Genomic DNA, 17,185 nt, shown 5'->3' on the forward strand with positions numbered 1-17,185 from the left:
TTCAGTTGTTTTGTGTATTATTAGCTGGACAGAATGTAATACATTTTATGGTTAATGTAATAGTAAAGATACAGTTTCATGTAGTCCAATAGATTTTTTTTCCTATTTTTTTCAGTATCTAAAGTCAATATAAGTTAATTATTGCATTTACACTCAAATGCCTACAGTAGCCTACAATAGAAAACACACATGTAAATTATGAACATTTTTTCTTTGGAAAAAGTGTTGTTTATTATTTTTCTTCATAGAATTTGTTTAAATCAAACACACTCATATGCAAGCAGACTGTTTTGATTGCAACTATGTTTCAAAACCCAAAATAAACATTCACTAAATAAATACAACTTTTCCCTTGTGCTTCAAAGTGGTGTCTTTTTCTCAGCATATTTACATCATAAATAACTTTGGAAAAGCACAATTCAGACTCTGACAAAAACAAAAACAAATCCAAACTTATAAATATAAAGAGATATGGTAACCACATTTACAACAGAATCCAGGGGAACGCTTGAAATGTGTCACACTGCCTACAAAACAGAATAATAAACATGATATGAAGCGTTAGAGAAAGGTAATGCTAGTTTATAACAAACAAGCATTATCATGATCAGATGTGATAATGATTTAGGCTGTCTAACTGACTACCCAACTGGTTGGATTGCATATTGCTGCATGTATCATGACTTTGTGAAAACATTTCATGAATTGTCATATAACTCATTATTATGGTAATATTAACTAATGTCATGTTGGTACAAGCAAGCGTTGCCACTACATCATTCTGTAATATTAGAACAGTGCACAAGTCGATCAACCACATCAGACACAATCTCTCCATTTCACATCACTTGATTTTTCCTTCAACTCATCATATGTTCAATAAACAATGGGCATCTCTTTCCAGTACAATAACTGTACAATTACCCTTGTTGACAATTTAACAAGACATGCCTCGGAGGTACACACACGTTAGCATGCTAACTCTCACGTCAGCCTAGTTAGCATGCTAACTCCTACCTCATCCTTGTTAGCATGCTAACTCCCACCTCAGCCTTGTTAGCATTCTAACTCCCACCTCAACCTTGTTAGCATGCTAACTCCCACCTCAACCTTGTTAGCATGCTAACTCCTACCTCATCATTGTTAGCATGCTAACTCCCATCTCAGCCTTGTTAGCATGCTAACTCACACCTCAGCCTTGCTAGCATGCTAACTCCCTCAGTGTTTACCTTGAAAGCATGCTAAATTCCCCCTCTGTGTTTACCACTACACCTGGCAAATGAGACAATCCATGCCATCATATTGACCCTTAGCCTCCCAGTAATCACATCTCAATAAGATTGTTCATTAGAGGTTGTATATAATGTTGGTATCCTCACTGAGGTGATATTATACCACTACAGACCAAATCACAAATAAATGTTGTTATCCACGCCAACGAGACATTTAGCCCAAGTAAAGCCTGCTACCTGACAGTCCAGGTGAACTGCTGTATGTCTCAATGTAAATGTAGGCATATGTATCTCTTTCTCTGAAAGTGTGGGTACACTTCCCTTAATCCATAGCTTACCTACTGGGGAGAACATAGATAGAATGAATTTGCATAATTGTTGATGTCTGTGAAGCTTTTTTTGTGTCATTTTTGCTTCATCTCTATACTACACACCTTTAACCATAGGTACGGAAAGTAGGGGTGCTGAGGATGCTGTAGTACCCCCTGAATTATTATCTTAAAAGTAGTGCACTGGGCCTTTACTAGTCCTGTATTAGCAGACAGATATAGCCGTCTGTAGAGCGGGCAAAAAATATATCAATTTAACCAGGTCTAGTTCTAGAGTTGTGTTGTGATAAGGGGATTCTGACCAACACTAAAAGGGGCACTAACGTTGAACCCTGTCCTGTTAACTCAAAGCATATCCACAACCCTATCTACAACCATAGGGGTGAGGTTCCCACAATTAAACTCTATTTCTGGCAGTGCAAATGGAATAATGTAGCTCTGTAAAGATTAAAAGAAAAGGAAACAAATGTTTTTGCTGGATAAGACACAGAAGAGGCCGTTGAGGCTGGGCTATAGAATGAATATTCCATGGATCCAGTTTCTTCTTCATGTGTTTTAGTGTGCATCTGAAATGGCACCCTATTCCCTATGTAGTGCATTACTTTTGACCAGAGCCCTACGCAGGCTCTGGTCTAAAAATAGCATGTAGGGAAATGGCACACTTTTCCCTATACAGGGAATAGGCTGACATTTTAGACATCCCTTTAGTGTTATTGGACAAGCAGGCGTTAGCTGCCGTTGGTGATGATGACTGAGGTCCCCTTGTGTCCCGGCCCCTGCTCTGCCTGCATGCGCAGGTGTGAAGTCACGTCATAGTGGGTGGTGCCAGCGGAGGAACAGAAGTCCCTGAGGCTCTTGGGGTCATACAGGTGCTCTAGGGCATAGCCCGTCAGGGAGTAGGCAGCAGCTTGCTTGTCCAGATAGGGCCTCCCCGTTTGGGTTTGGGGGTGGGAAGGGTAGAGAGCTGGGGCAGGAGTAGGGGAGGAGTCTGAGCAGGGGCCTGGACAGCCAAGCTGGTGGTGCAGGGGCTGGGGGTGAGGGGACAAGTCTGTCTGTCCTGTCTGTTGGAGGTAGTTTTTGGGCTTGGGGAGGAGGGGATCAGACCCCGGGCTGCTGAGCCTGGAGAGAGGGGCAGGGCTTGATGCGGGGCTGATCACCTGACCCAGGCCACGGCACAACACGCTATGTAGCACTCCCTGGGGGTAGTCAGTGGTGAAGCTGGGTCCGGGGCCCTTCGGGAGGCCGTTGGCAGGACCTAGAGGAGTGTCAGGGCCTGGGTGGAGCTTGCTGCGGTGCTGCAGACGATTCTCCTCCTCCTTGATCATCTGCTGCGTGGCTCGGATCAGGGTCTCGATCTTGCTCGGCTCCTGGGGGCTGACCCGGAAGTAGTCTGCGCGGTAACGGTCCCCTGAGTCGCTGGCGGAGCCCCCGTCTGGCGAGCTGCCCACACTGTCCTGGTCCCATTGGCCACAGTCTGTAGAGGGAGGGACAGGACACTGATCTTAGAGCCAACAGGAAGCTATATCCAGGGCTAAGCAGCACTAGCAGCATGTTATCCTACAGGTTAAGGGTTAAAACTAAACTGTATTTTCCTGCTGACCTCTTCCAGGTCACCATTGCAAAAGTGTTTTTTAACCACAATATTCTTTCCTGGTTAAATAAAGGTTAAATAAAGCAGAGGTGGGAGATCTGAAGTGTGAGCAGGCTTTTGTACCAACCCGAATCAAATCTGTGTGTCTTTGAGCCTGCAACAGTGGAGTTCACCCATCTCCAGCCTCCTACAGTAATACAAGCTAAAGGGCCAGGGATAGGGACTTACTATGCAGACTGTGGATGGAGGTGATGTGGGGCACGCTGCTCTCGTATCCCTCTCCATTCTCCAGGGGCGAGGTCTTGGCCAGGGGCAGCACAGAGCGGGCAGCTCCCCACCACGCCTCTGTCCCACCCTGGGGAGCACCCAGGAAGTACCTCCCTGCCTCACAGCGGCCCCGCTCGCACGTCTGGTTGTGGCCGTGTCTGTCGAGGTGGGGGTGACTTTCGCTGGGGATGTGGTGGTGGTGCTCCTCAGTGATTGGGAGGCTGTAGCAAAGGGGACGTGGCTCGGAGAACTGCCTGTAGGCACAGGAGGCGCTAAGCCCCTCCCCCCGCTCCAGCAGCTGAGGGGAAGCGGAGTCTGTGAGGGGAGATCCTGCCCAAGGACTATCCTGGTCCGACTCTGACCGCTCGGCCTGGAAACCAGTGTACTGCAGAGATAGAGAGCGAGCAATAGGGGGAGAGAGGGAGAGAGACAGAGAGAGAGAGAAAGACAGAGAGCGAGAGAAGAGAAATATGAGTCATTACCCAGGTAATCAAGAAGTGAAAAATCAGGTATAAGCCACCTCCCATCACTGACAGATCATTCAGTATCCTGGCTCAAATAGAGAGTTGCCTCTGTGAAGGATGTGTACAGGACCAGCGCTGTATGTTCCTATAGAGCCTCACCTGTGTGTAAGGGGAGAGTCGAGCCTTGGCCTTGGCTCGGGACACTCTGCTCTTGGGTGCTCTGCGGTTCTCAGTGAGGCTGGTGGGAGCACTGCTGAAGGGGAAGGAGGGCTTGGTGTCTGTAACCTGGTCCAGAGACAGCTGGAGTCCTTTATACTCAGTATCCCTACAGAAGCATACACATACAGTATGGACTGTAGATCATGTTGATACACAGGTATATTCCTGATTTAACTATGTGTTAGGATTACATAAAGACCATCATTAAACAAGACAAGATAGCTCCACTGATAAGACTATTTATCCAAGTGTGTCTTGTGCATTTGTCTAGCTGGGGATTTTATTTTTTTCACTCTCAGGGTGCAAATACACACTTACATCGGTTTGGTAATTAGAGCATGGTGTGTGTGTGTCTGTGTGTGAGAGAGAGAAGAGAGAAAGAGAAGAGAGCAGAGAGAGAGAAGTGAGAGTGAAAGAGAGCGAGAGCGAGAGTGAGAGCGAGAAAGAGCGGTAGAGAGGCTTTCGGAAGGACTTGTTTCTCCATCAGGATTGTAACAAGGCCTTTAACAAACATACAACAGAGGGGAGGCTGTCCGTTCAAATACACATGCGATTAAGGGCTATGTCTGGCTAAACCAAGCCCACAGGAACACCATGCCAGGAGACAGTACTTGGAAATGGGAATTGATTTCTCTGTAAAGCAGGGGTGGACTAGGCATCAGGCATTTCGGGCAAATGCCAGATGGGCTGGTACATTTTTAGCTGAGTGGGACTGTCCAACTTAATTTATTTTCACAAATAATAAGCATTATCTGGATAATAATGTGGCATCAAGGAACAAAAATGGTCCGGTGTAGGGGCGTCAAGGAAGAAAATGGGCCAGTGTGTTAGAAATGCCAGGGCCGATTTCAGGTCCCAGGCCTCCCCGTATGGATTTTGTTCACTATGATGAATCAAGTTGGAGAAGATGGATGGAAAAGCCTGGACAGGGTTTACTCTGGCCAAACACTGATCCATTCCACCCACCCACGCACGCACGCACGCACGCACGCACGCACGTACACACGCACACCCTATGCATGTGCACACGCTCACTCGCACACAGACACATATACAGGTACATGCACATAAATACACATACACAAACTTTGATTTCTAAAACACACACAATCACAATCAAGAAATACATGTTCCATACAAACACTCTCAAAAACATACAGAATAGTATTCTCATAGGATCAGGTCAGGTCACGCATTTCAGTGCATGACACAGACACCAACTCCTTTATGTGATAAAGTGTTCTTATCTTGCTGTAAACACAGAGTATTGCCTAAGAAAGGTCAGGGTTCACAGGGACAGGCTCTGGCCAATAGGAAGGGAATGAAGGTGGAAGGGTTATCAGTACTAGCCAATAGGACAAGGCAAAGAGGTTATCAGTACTAGAACACATAGAGGCAGTTCAACCAGAGGTGAACTCCTGTGTTCCCTACTAGCTGTGTGTTAATCAGTGTAGACTAGTACACCTCTACCTGCTACTGTGTGAATCACCCACCGTTGCCTCTGATAAGAACAGTGAGAAAGGGGCTGTGATAGTTCTCTGATGAACTGACTAAATCCAATGCCATTCTCTCAGAAATGTATGGGGAAATAATGAGCTCATTATTATCATTATTATTTAGCCTCAGACAGGACAGGAACACTCAGTGGATGACATTTATTGTTATCTCTCTCTCTGCTAATGAACTGAGTTACAATGAACTCATTATTATCATTATTATTTAGCCTCAAACAGGACAGGAACACTCAGTGGATGACATTTTATTGTTATCTCTCTCTCTGCTAATGAACTGAGTTACAATGAACTCATTATTATCATTATTATTTAGCCTCAGACAGGATAGGAACACTCAGTGGATGACATTGTATTGTTATCTCTCTCTCTGCTAATGAACTGAGTTACAATGAATTCACTGACTGACTGATGCTATTCTCACAGATACGTTGAGGCAAACAACACGTTTGCACAATGTCTCATTACAGCTTAATGTCTCACACGATAAAACATCTCAACAAGATCACAAGACGGTAATAATTGACTGTACAGTATATGTGATTCAATAAAAAGTAAAATAATTGTTTTTAAAAAAAAGATGACATGGGGGAATGAGAAATCTTCATCCACAAATTCTAAACTCCCTACTCTCTCACCAAGCTGGCAGCCATAAACACTCCTCATCTTTATGGCTTATCAATTAAAACCTCATAAACACCGTTATGGATTTGGGGAGGGGGGTAGTCTGCGGCAGTGCATGTCGAGTCATTTCCTTCTTCTCTCCTCTGTACGGAGCAGCCTCTTCTGCCTCCTCTGGTTAATGGAGTGTTTTATGGGCCTAATTAATTTACTGGAACACTTTTACATCTGCAGCAATACACATTACACACAGCAGCACACCAGGAAATGTGCTAAATGTCCCATCCTAGAAGGCAGTGGCACAGTTTTCACAGGCCTAACCAGAAGGTACAGATGTAGGTTCTTAATTTGAGCCAGTTTGCTACAGCAGGAAAATAATCCTGCAGAAACAGGAAATGCGAATTATGTTGTGGATTATAATTATAAGATTTCTAAGTGAAAATGACAAACTTCAGAATCCTTTTTAAACCTTAAATACATTACAAGTTTTACATTTCCTGCATTGTAGGAAAGTTCTCCTGCAACAGAGTGATCAAATTAAGATCCTACATCTGTACTGAGCCAATACTAACACTCACAGAACCAATAGAGCTTGACTCAGACTATATCTCTATCTGGACTGTTTGCAGTTCAGTTGATAAAGTAAGTGCATGCTGAGTGAAAAGAGGTTTGAACGTTATGGTGACTTTTCCAGTGGAAAACTGGGTGGAAGCAAATTGTGTTGCTTATCAGTGCTTATCAGTGCTCATGCATGACGGAGGCCCACACTCAATACCACTGTCTGAGAAAGACAGTCCACCAGATCTGGGTTCAAACTGTATTAGTTTTCTTTCTAATACTTAAGCTTGACTGGATTGAGGTTTGCCAAGGCCAATGGAGACAATGGAATCAGGCCAATGGAGACAATGGAATCGTGCCAACAGTGCACCCCCTTCTATCTGACACCTCGGGCAAAGGTTGACTCAACCAAACAAATTAAAACTATTAGGAAGAAAAAAAAGACTTTGTGAACCCATGCCTGACTGAGACAGTTGACAGTCTGCAGACAGACAGATGGACATGTTGTTCATTCCAGAGACACCTTGCCAAGTGACTTTCCCTTCCTGGGTGAGGGTTCCAAAGGTAACAGCCAGGTTCTACACACAGACATCCACATCATAACTATTCTACACACAGACACCCACACTACTACACATCATAAGTATTCTAAACACAGACATCCACACTACTACACATCATAACTATTCTACACACAGACATCCACACTACTACACATCATAACTATTCTACACACAGACATCCACATCATAACTATTCTACACACAGACACCCACACTACTACATATCATAAGTATTCTAAACACAGACATCCACACTACTACACATCATAACTATTCTACACACAGACATCCACACTACTACACATCATAACTATTCTACACACAGACATCCACATCATAACTATTCTACACACAGACACCCACACTACTACATATCATAAGTATTCTAAACACAGACATCCACACTACTACACATCATAACTATTCTACACACAGACATCCACACTACTACACATCATAACTATTCTACACACAGACATCCACACTACTACACATCATAACTATTCTAAACACAGACATCCACACTACTACACATCATAACTATTCTACACACAGACATCCACACTACTACACATCATAACTATTCTACACACAGACATCCACACTACTACACATCATAACTATTCTACACACAGACATCCACACTACTACACATCATAACTATTCTACACACAGACATCCACATCATAACTATTCTACACACAGACATCCACACTACTACACATCATAACTATTCTACACACAGACATCCACACTACAAATATTCTACACACAGACATCCACACTACTACACATCATAACTATTCTACACACAGACATCCACACTACTACACATCATAACTATTCTACACACAGACATCCACACTACAACTATTCTACACACAGACACCCACACTACTACACATCATAAGTATTCTAAACACAGACATCCACACTACTACACATCATAACTATTCTACACACAGACATCCACACTACTACACATCATAACTATTCTACACACAGACATCCACACTACTACACATCATAACTATTCTAAACACAGACATCCACACTACTACACATCATAACTATTCTACACACAGACATCCACATCATAACTATTCTACACACAGACATCCACACTACTACACATCATAACTATTCTACACACAGACATCCACACTACTACACATCATAACTATTCTACACACAGACATCCACATCATAACTATTCTACACACAGACATCCACACTACTACACATCATAACTATTCTACACACAGACATCCACACTACAAATATTCTACACACAGACATCCACACTACTACACATCATAACTATTCTACACACAGACATCCACACTACTACACATCATAACTATTCTACACACAGACATCCACACTACAACTATTCTACACACAGACATCCACACTACTACACATCATAACTATTCTACGCACATACATCCACACTACTACACATCATAACTATTCTACACACAGACATCCACATCATAACTATTCTACACACAGACATCCACACTACTACACATCATAACTATTCTACACACAGACATCCACACTACTACACATCATAACTATTCTACACACAGACATCCACACTACTACACATCATAACTATTCTACACACAGACATCCACACTACTACACATCATAACTATTCTACACACAGACATCCACACTACTACACATCATAACTATTCTACACACAGACATCCACATCATAACTATTCTACACACAGACATCCACACTACTACACATCATAACTATTCTACACACAGACATCCACACTACTACACATCATAACTATTCTACACACAGACATCCACACTACTACACATCATAACTATTCTACACACAGACATCCACACTACTACACATCATAACTATTCTACACACAGACATCCACACTACTACACATCATAACTATTCTACACACAGACATCCACACTACTACACATCATAACTATTCTACACACAGACATCCACACTACTACACATCATAACTATTCTACACACAGACATCCACACTACTACACATCATAACTATTCTACACACAGACATCCACACTACTACACATCATAACTATTCTACACACAGACATCCACACTACTACACATCATAACTATTCTACACACAGACATCCACACATCATAACTATTCTACACACAGACATCCACACTACTACACATCATAACTATTCTACACACAGACATCCACACATCATAACTATTCTACACACAGACATCCACACTACTACACATCATAACTATTCTACACACAGACATCCACACTACTACACATCATAACTATTCTACACACAGACATCCACACATCATAACTATTCTACAGAAGAAGAAAGTCACAGTAAACAACTTTCAGTTTTTCAAGAAATGATTATTCTAAATTGAAAACAGTGATAGAACTCTGCATCCTTCCTGTCAGCTACTGTAAACTCTCCCCCTATTAGACAGAGAAATCTAACAGAACATTTCATCCTAACATCTACAGAACAACAAAAAACACAGTCGACAGGCTTTGATGAGATGAAAATACACAACTTCGTTCCACTATAAATTAACTCAACAAATAAAAAGGTCCTATTTACAATCCTGTCAAAACTCCTCATACACTACACTTAAGTCACAAAAAAAACGTGTCATGTTTCTTATTAACCTAAAAATAAATATATTTCTTATTAACCTCTCGTTAATTGATTTGCAGTGAAGGCTTGTGTAAACCTTGATAATACTCATTATCTTATCAGAGAGGGAAACGACAGCTAAGCTGAGCTACAAAGAAGCCTGTGTGTGTGTGTAAAAATCTGAACAGGCTCCCTCCCAGAGCCAGGTATCACATCAGACCAAACCAATCAAGGACAGATGTGACTGCTGATCTCTCTCTGCGGTGCCATGACTCCCGCTAGGAGATATAACCATCCACTGAAAAAATAACAGACACCCTAGACCTACAGCACCATTCTTTCCACTGACAGTACTACAGACTTATTGGTGATGTACAGAAAAATCTAAAGGGTAGGCTATACACACTAGAGGTCGACCGATTTATCGGAATGGCCGATTAATTAGGGCAATCGGTAATCGGTATATAACAATATAACAATCGGTAATCGGCATTTTTGGACACAGATCATGGTCGATTACATTGCACTCCACGAGGAGACTGCGTGGCAGGCTGACTACCTGTTACGTGAGTGCAGCAAAGAGCCAAGGTAAGTTGCTGACTAGCATTAAACGTATCTTATAAAAAACAATCAATTTAAACATAATCACTAGTTAACTACACATGGTTGATGATATTACTGGTTTATCTTGCTTGTCCTGCGTTACATATAATCAATGCAGTGCCTGTTAATTTATCATTGAATCCCAGCCTACTTCGCCAAACGGGTGATTTAACAAGCGCATTCGCAAAAAAAGCACTGTCGTTGCACCAATGTGTACCTAACCATAAACATCAATGCCTTTCTTAAAATCAATACACAAGTATATATTTTTAAACCTGCATTTTTAGTTAAAATAAATTTGTGTTAGCAGGCAATATTAAACTAGGTAAATTGTGTCACTTCTCTTGCGTTCATTGCACACAGAGTCAGGGTATATGCAACAGTTTGGGCCGCCTGGCTCGTTGCAAACTAATTTGCCAGAATTTTACGTAATTATGACATTACAGTGGAGGTTGTGCAATGTAACAGCAATATTTAGACTTATGGATGCCACCCGTTAGATAAAATACGGAACGGTTCCGTATTTCACTGAAAGAATACATTCCGAATTTGACCATATTAATGACCTAAGGCTTGTATTTCTGTGTGCTATTATATTATAATTAAGTATATGATTTGATAGAGCAGTCTGACTGAGCGGTGGTAGGCAGCAGCAGGCTCGTAAGCATTCCTTCAAACAGCACTTTCCTGCTTAGGCCAGCAGCTCTTTGCAATGCTTCAAGCATTGCGCTGTTTATGACTTCATGCCTATCAACTCCCGAGATTAGGCAGGCAATACTAAAGTACCTATTAGAACATCCAATAGTCAAAGGTATATGAAATACAAATGGTATAGAGAGAAATAGTCCTATAATAACTACAACCCAAAACGTCTTACCTGGGAATATTGAAGACTCATGTTAAAAGGAAACACCAGCTTTCATATGTTCTCATGTTCTGAGCAAGGAACTGAAACGTTAGCTTTCTAACAATACACATATTGCACTTTTACTTTCTTCTCCAACACTTTGTTTTTGCATTATTTAAACCAAATTGAACACGTTTCATTATTTATTTGAGACTAAATTGATTTTATTGATTTATTATATTAAGTGAAATAAAAGTGTTCATTCATTGTTCATTCAGTATTGTTGTAATTGTAATTATTACAAATACATATATAAAAATAGGGCGATTCATCGGTATCGGCTTTCATTTGGTCCTCCAATAATCGGTACCGGTATTGAAATATCATAATCGGTCGACCTCTAATACACACGGTGGGTCTTGCACACATATTATGACCCACTGATGTAGTGTTGGGCCTGTATGTCATCCACCAAGGATCACATAAGAAATAACTGTTGTACAATGCTTTCATGTGTTATCCTCTGGGGTTCTGCTGAGGCACCTACGTCAGGACGTAGTTGACACTGACGATACAGTGGGGTCTGGAGGAACGGCTGTTGTGTACGATGGTGGCATAGCTCTGGACCCAAACCCAGCCACCCTGCTTAGCCAGGAACCTATAGTACTTAGTGGTCACTTGGCCTTTCACCAGCACTAGAGAGGGAAGGAGAGAGGGAAGGAGAGAGAGAGAGAGAGAGAGAGAGAGAGAGAGAGAGAGAGAGAGAGAGAGAGAGAGAGAGAGAGAGAGAGAGAGAGAGAGAGAGAGAGAGAGAGAGAGAGAGAGAGAGAGAGAGAGAGAGAGGGAGACAGAGACAAATAGAGGGGAAGAGAGAGTTAGAGGGAAACTGAAATTCTTGTTTATATCATTGTTACAAAAATAATGAAGCATTAATTAGTGGTCATGGACAGTTGAAGTCGGAAGTTTACATACACCTTAGCCAAATACATTTAAACTCAGTTTTTCACAATTCCTGACATTTAATCCTCGTAAAAAGTCCCTGTACTAACTAGGTCAGTTAGGATCACCACTTTATTTTAAGAATGTGAAATGTTAGAATAATAGTAGAGAGAATGATTCATTTAAACTTTATTTCTTTCATAACATTCCCAGTGGGTCAGAAGTTTACATACACTCAATTAGTATTTGGTAGCATTGCCTTTATATTGTTTAACTTGGGTCAAACATTTCGGGTAGCCTCCCACAAGCTTCCCACAATAAGATGGGTGAATTTTGGCCCATTCCTCCTGACAGAGCTTTTGTAACTGAGTCAGGTTTGTAGACCTCCTTGCTCACCCACACTTTTTCAGTTCTGCCCACACATGTTCTATGGGATTGAGGTCAGGGCTTTGTGATGGCCACTCCAATACCTTGACATTGTTGTCCTTAAGCCATTTTGTCACAACTTTGGAAGTATGCTTGGGGTCATTGTCGATTTGGAAGACCCATTTGTGACCAGGCTTTACAGTGGGGCAAAAAAGTATTTAGTCAGCCACCAATTGTGCAAGTTCTTCCACTTAAAAATATTTTCTATGGGGTTGAGATCTGGAGACTAGCTAGGCCACTCCACGACCTTGAAATGCTTCTTACTTTGCTTTGTTCCTTCGTTACCCAGGCGGTGTGTTTGGGATCATTGTCATGCTGAAAGACCCAGCCATGTTTCATCTTCAATGCCCTTGCTGATGGAAGGAGGTTTTCACTCAAAATCTCACGATACATTGCCCCATTCATTCTTTCCTTTACACGGATCAGTCTTCCTGGTCCCTTTGCAGAAAAACAGCCCCAAAGCATGATGTTTCCACCCACATGCTTCACAGTAGGTATGGTGTTCTTTGGATGCAACTCAGCATTCTTTGTCCTCCAAACATGACGAGTTGAGTTTTTACCAAAAATTTATATTTTGGTTTCATCTGACCATATGACATTCTCCCAATCTTCTTCTGGATCATCCAAATGCTCTCTACAAACTTCAGACGGGCCTGGACATGTACTGGCTTAAGCAGGGGGACACGTCTGGCACTGCAGGATTTGAATCCCTGGCGGCGTAGTGTGTTACTGATGGTAGGCTTTGTTACTTTGGTCCCAGCTATCTGCAGGTCATTCACTAGGTCCCCCCGTGTGGTTCTGGGATTTTTGCTCACCTTTCTTGTGATCATTTTGACCCCACGGGGTGAGATCTTGCATGGAGCCCCAGATCGAGGGAGATTATCAGTGGTCTTGTATGTCTTCCATTTCCTAATAATTGCTCCCACAGTTAATTTCTTCAAACCAAGCTGCTTACCTATTGCAGATTCAGTCTTCCCAGCCTGGTGCAGGTCTACAATTTTATTTCTGGTGTCCTTTGACAGCTCTTTGGTCTTGGCCATAGTGAAGTTTGGAGTGTGAGTGTTTGAGGTTGTGGACAGGTGTCTTTTATACTGATAACAAGTTCAAACAGGTGCCATTAATACAGGTAACGAGTGGAGGACAGAGGAGCATCTTAAAGAAGTTACAGGTCTGTGAGAGCCAGAAATCTTGCTTGTTTGTAGGTGACCAAATACTTATTTCCCACCATAATTTGCAAATAAATTCATTAAAAATCCTACAATGTGATTTTCTGGATTTGTTTTCTCATTTAGTCTGTCATAGTTGAAGTGTACCTATGCTGAAAATTACAGGCCTCATCTTTTTAAGTGGGAGAACTTGCACAATTGGTGGCTGACAAAATACTTTATTGCCCCACTGTAACTTCCTGACTGATGTCTTGAGATGTTGCTTCAATATATCCACATAGTTTTTATCCCTCATGATGCCATCTATTTTGTGAGGTGGACAAGTCCATCCTGCAGCAAAGCATCCCCACATCATGATGCTATCAACCCCATGCTTCACGGTTGGGATGGTGTTCTTCAGCTTACAAGCGTGCCCCTTTTCCCTCCAAACATAACAATGGGCATTATGGCCAAACAGTTATATTTTGTTTCATCAGACCAGATGACATTTCTCCAAAAAGTATGATCTTTGTCCCCATGTGCAGTTGCAAACCATAGTCTGGCTTTTTTATGGCGGTTATGGAGCAGTGGCTTCTTCCTTGCTGAGCCACCTTTCAGGTTATGTCGATATAGGACTCTTTTTACAGTGGATATAGATACTTTGTACCTGTTTCCTCCAGCATCTTCACAAGGTCCTTTGCTGTTATCCTGGGATTGATATGTACTTTTCTCACCAAAGTACATTCATCTCTAGGAGACAGAACGCCTTCCTGAGCGGTATGACGGCTGTGTGGTCCCATGGTGTTTATACTTGCCTAGTATTGTTTGTACAGATGAACGTGGTACCTTCAGGCGTTTGGAAATTTCTCCCAAGGATGAATCAGACTTGTGGAGGTCTATCATTTTTTTCATGACATCATTTTCTGCAATTTTCCAAGCTGTTTCAAGGCAGAGTCACCTTAGTGTATGAAACTTCTGACCCACTGGAATTGTGATGCAGTGAATTATAAGTGAAAAAATCTGTCTGTAAACAATTGTTGGAAAAATTACTTGTGCCATGCACAAGAAATGTGTGAAGTGGTTGAAAAACAAGTTTTAATGACTCCAACCTAAGTGTATATAAACTGTGTAACATAATTGGATGATATGATTGTAGTGCAACATCAAATCAAAGTTTATTTGTCACTTCCCCCTAATACAACAGGTGTAGACCTTATAGTAAAATGCTTACTTACAGGCTCTAACCAATAGTGCGAAAAAAAAGGTGTGTGTGTGTGTGTGTGTGTGTGTGTGTGTGTGTGTGTGTGTGTGTGTGTGTGTGTGTGTGTGTGTGTGTGTGTGTGTGTGTGTGTGTGTGTGTGTGTGTGTGTGTGTGTGTGTGTGTGTGTGTGTGTGTGTGTGTGTGTGTGTGTGTGTGTGTGTGTGTGTGTGTCTTCACAACTGTCTTTGTGTGTTTGGAACATTCTAGTTTGTTGTTGATGTGAATCTTGAAGCTCTAAACCTGCTCCACTACAATCCCATCGATGAGAATGGGGACATGCTTGGTGCTCCTTTTCCTGTAGTCCACAATCATCTCCTTAGTCTTGGTTACGTTGAGGGATAGGTTGTTATTCTGGCACCCCCCGGCCAGGTCTCTGACCTCCTCCCTATAGGCTGTCTCGTCGTTGTCGGTGATCAGGCCTACCACTGTTGTGTCGTCTGCAAACTTAATGATGGTGTTGGAGTTGTGCTTGGTTATGCCGTCGTGGGTGAACAGGGAGTACAGGAGGGGACTGAGCACGCACCCCTGGGGAGCTCCAGTGTTGAGGATCAGCGTGGCATATGTGTTGCTACCTGTCCTCACCACCTGGGGGAGGCCCGTCAGGAAGTCCAGGATTCAGTTGCAGAGGGAGGTGTTTAGTCCCAGGTTCCTTAGCTTAGTGATGAGCTTTGAGGGCACTATGGTGTTGAACACTGAGGTGTAGTCAACGAATAGCCTTCTCACACAGGTGTTACTTTTGTCCAGGTGGGAAAGGGCAGTGTGGAGGGCAATAGAGATTGCATCATCTGTGGATCTGCTCGGACGGTATGCATATTGGAGTGGGTCTAGGGTTTCTGGGAGAATGGTGTTGATGTGAGCCATTACCAGCCTTTCAAAGCACTTCAAGGCTACAGATAGTGCTACGGGTCTGTAGTCATTTAGGCAGGTTGCCTTAGTGTTATTGGGCACAGGGACTATGGTGATCTGCTTGAAACATGTTGGTATTACAGACTCAATCAGGGACACCTGCCAGTTGGTCAGCACATACCCGGAGCACACGTCCTGGTAATCCGTCTGGCCCCGCAGCCTTGTGTATATTGACCTGTTTAAGGGTCTTACTCACGTCGGCTACGGATAGCGTGATCACACAGTCATCCAGAACAGCTGATGCTCTCATGCATGCCGTAGTGTTGATTGCCTCGAAGACAGCATAGAAGTGATTTAGCTCGTCTGGTAGGCTCGTGTCACTGGGCAGCTCGCGGCTGTGCTTCCCTTTGTAGTCTGTAATAGTTTGCAAGCCCTGCCACATCCGATGAGTGTCGGAGCCGGTGTAGTATGATTCAAATCTTAGCCCTGTATTTTGCCTTTTTTATGGGTCGTCACAGGGCATAGCTGGATTTCTTGTAAGCTTCCAGGTTAGAGTCCCGCACCTTGAAAGCGGCAGCTCAACCCTTTAGCTCAGTGTGAATGTTGTCTGTAATCCATGGCTTCTGGTTGGGGTATGTATGTACAGTCACTGTGGGTACGACGTCCTCGATGCACTTATTGATAAAGCCGGTGACCGATGTGGTGTATTCCTCAATGTCATCGGAAGAATCCCGGAACATGTTCCAGTCTGTGATAGCAAAACAGTCCTGTAGTTTAGTATCTTTTTCATCTGACCACTTTTTTATAGACCGAGTCACTGGTGCTTCCTGCTTTAGTTTTAGCTTGTAAGCAGGAATCAGGAGGATGTGGTTGTGGTTGTACATTTAACATGTTGATAGAGATTTAGTAGAACTGATTTAAGTTTCTCTGCATTAAATTCTCTGGCCACTAGGATCGCCATCTCTGGGTGGGTGGTTTCCTTTTTGCTTATTTCCTTATACAGATGACTGGGTGCTGTCTTAGTGCCAGCATCGGTTTGTGGTGGTAAATAAACAGCCACGAATAGTTTAGCTGAGAACTCTCCAAGCAAGTAGTGTGTAATATCACAATATTC

General features: G+C 42.7%; 1 protein-coding gene across 1 annotated transcript in view; it reads right to left on the reverse strand.

The window, feature by feature from the left end:
* Positions 1-283: 283 nt before the first annotated feature.
* Positions 284-17,185, reverse strand: part of LOC123997447 (single-minded homolog 1-A-like) — a 29,151-nt gene continuing 12,249 nt past the window's right edge. The window contains exons 9-12 of the mRNA XM_046301697.1: positions 12,002-12,149; positions 4,043-4,208; positions 3,381-3,804; positions 284-3,035 (exon numbers count right to left, since the gene is read on the reverse strand). Coding sequence (XP_046157653.1) covers positions 2,290-3,035; positions 3,381-3,804; positions 4,043-4,208; positions 12,002-12,149 — 1,484 coding nt within the window. The 3' untranslated portion in view covers positions 284-2,289. The remainder of the gene's footprint in view (positions 3,036-3,380; positions 3,805-4,042; positions 4,209-12,001; positions 12,150-17,185) is intronic.

The sequence above is a fragment of the Oncorhynchus gorbuscha genome, linkage group LG15 (assembly GCF_021184085.1).
Source record: "Oncorhynchus gorbuscha isolate QuinsamMale2020 ecotype Even-year linkage group LG15, OgorEven_v1.0, whole genome shotgun sequence".
Taxonomy (NCBI): domain Eukaryota; kingdom Metazoa; phylum Chordata; class Actinopteri; order Salmoniformes; family Salmonidae; genus Oncorhynchus; species Oncorhynchus gorbuscha.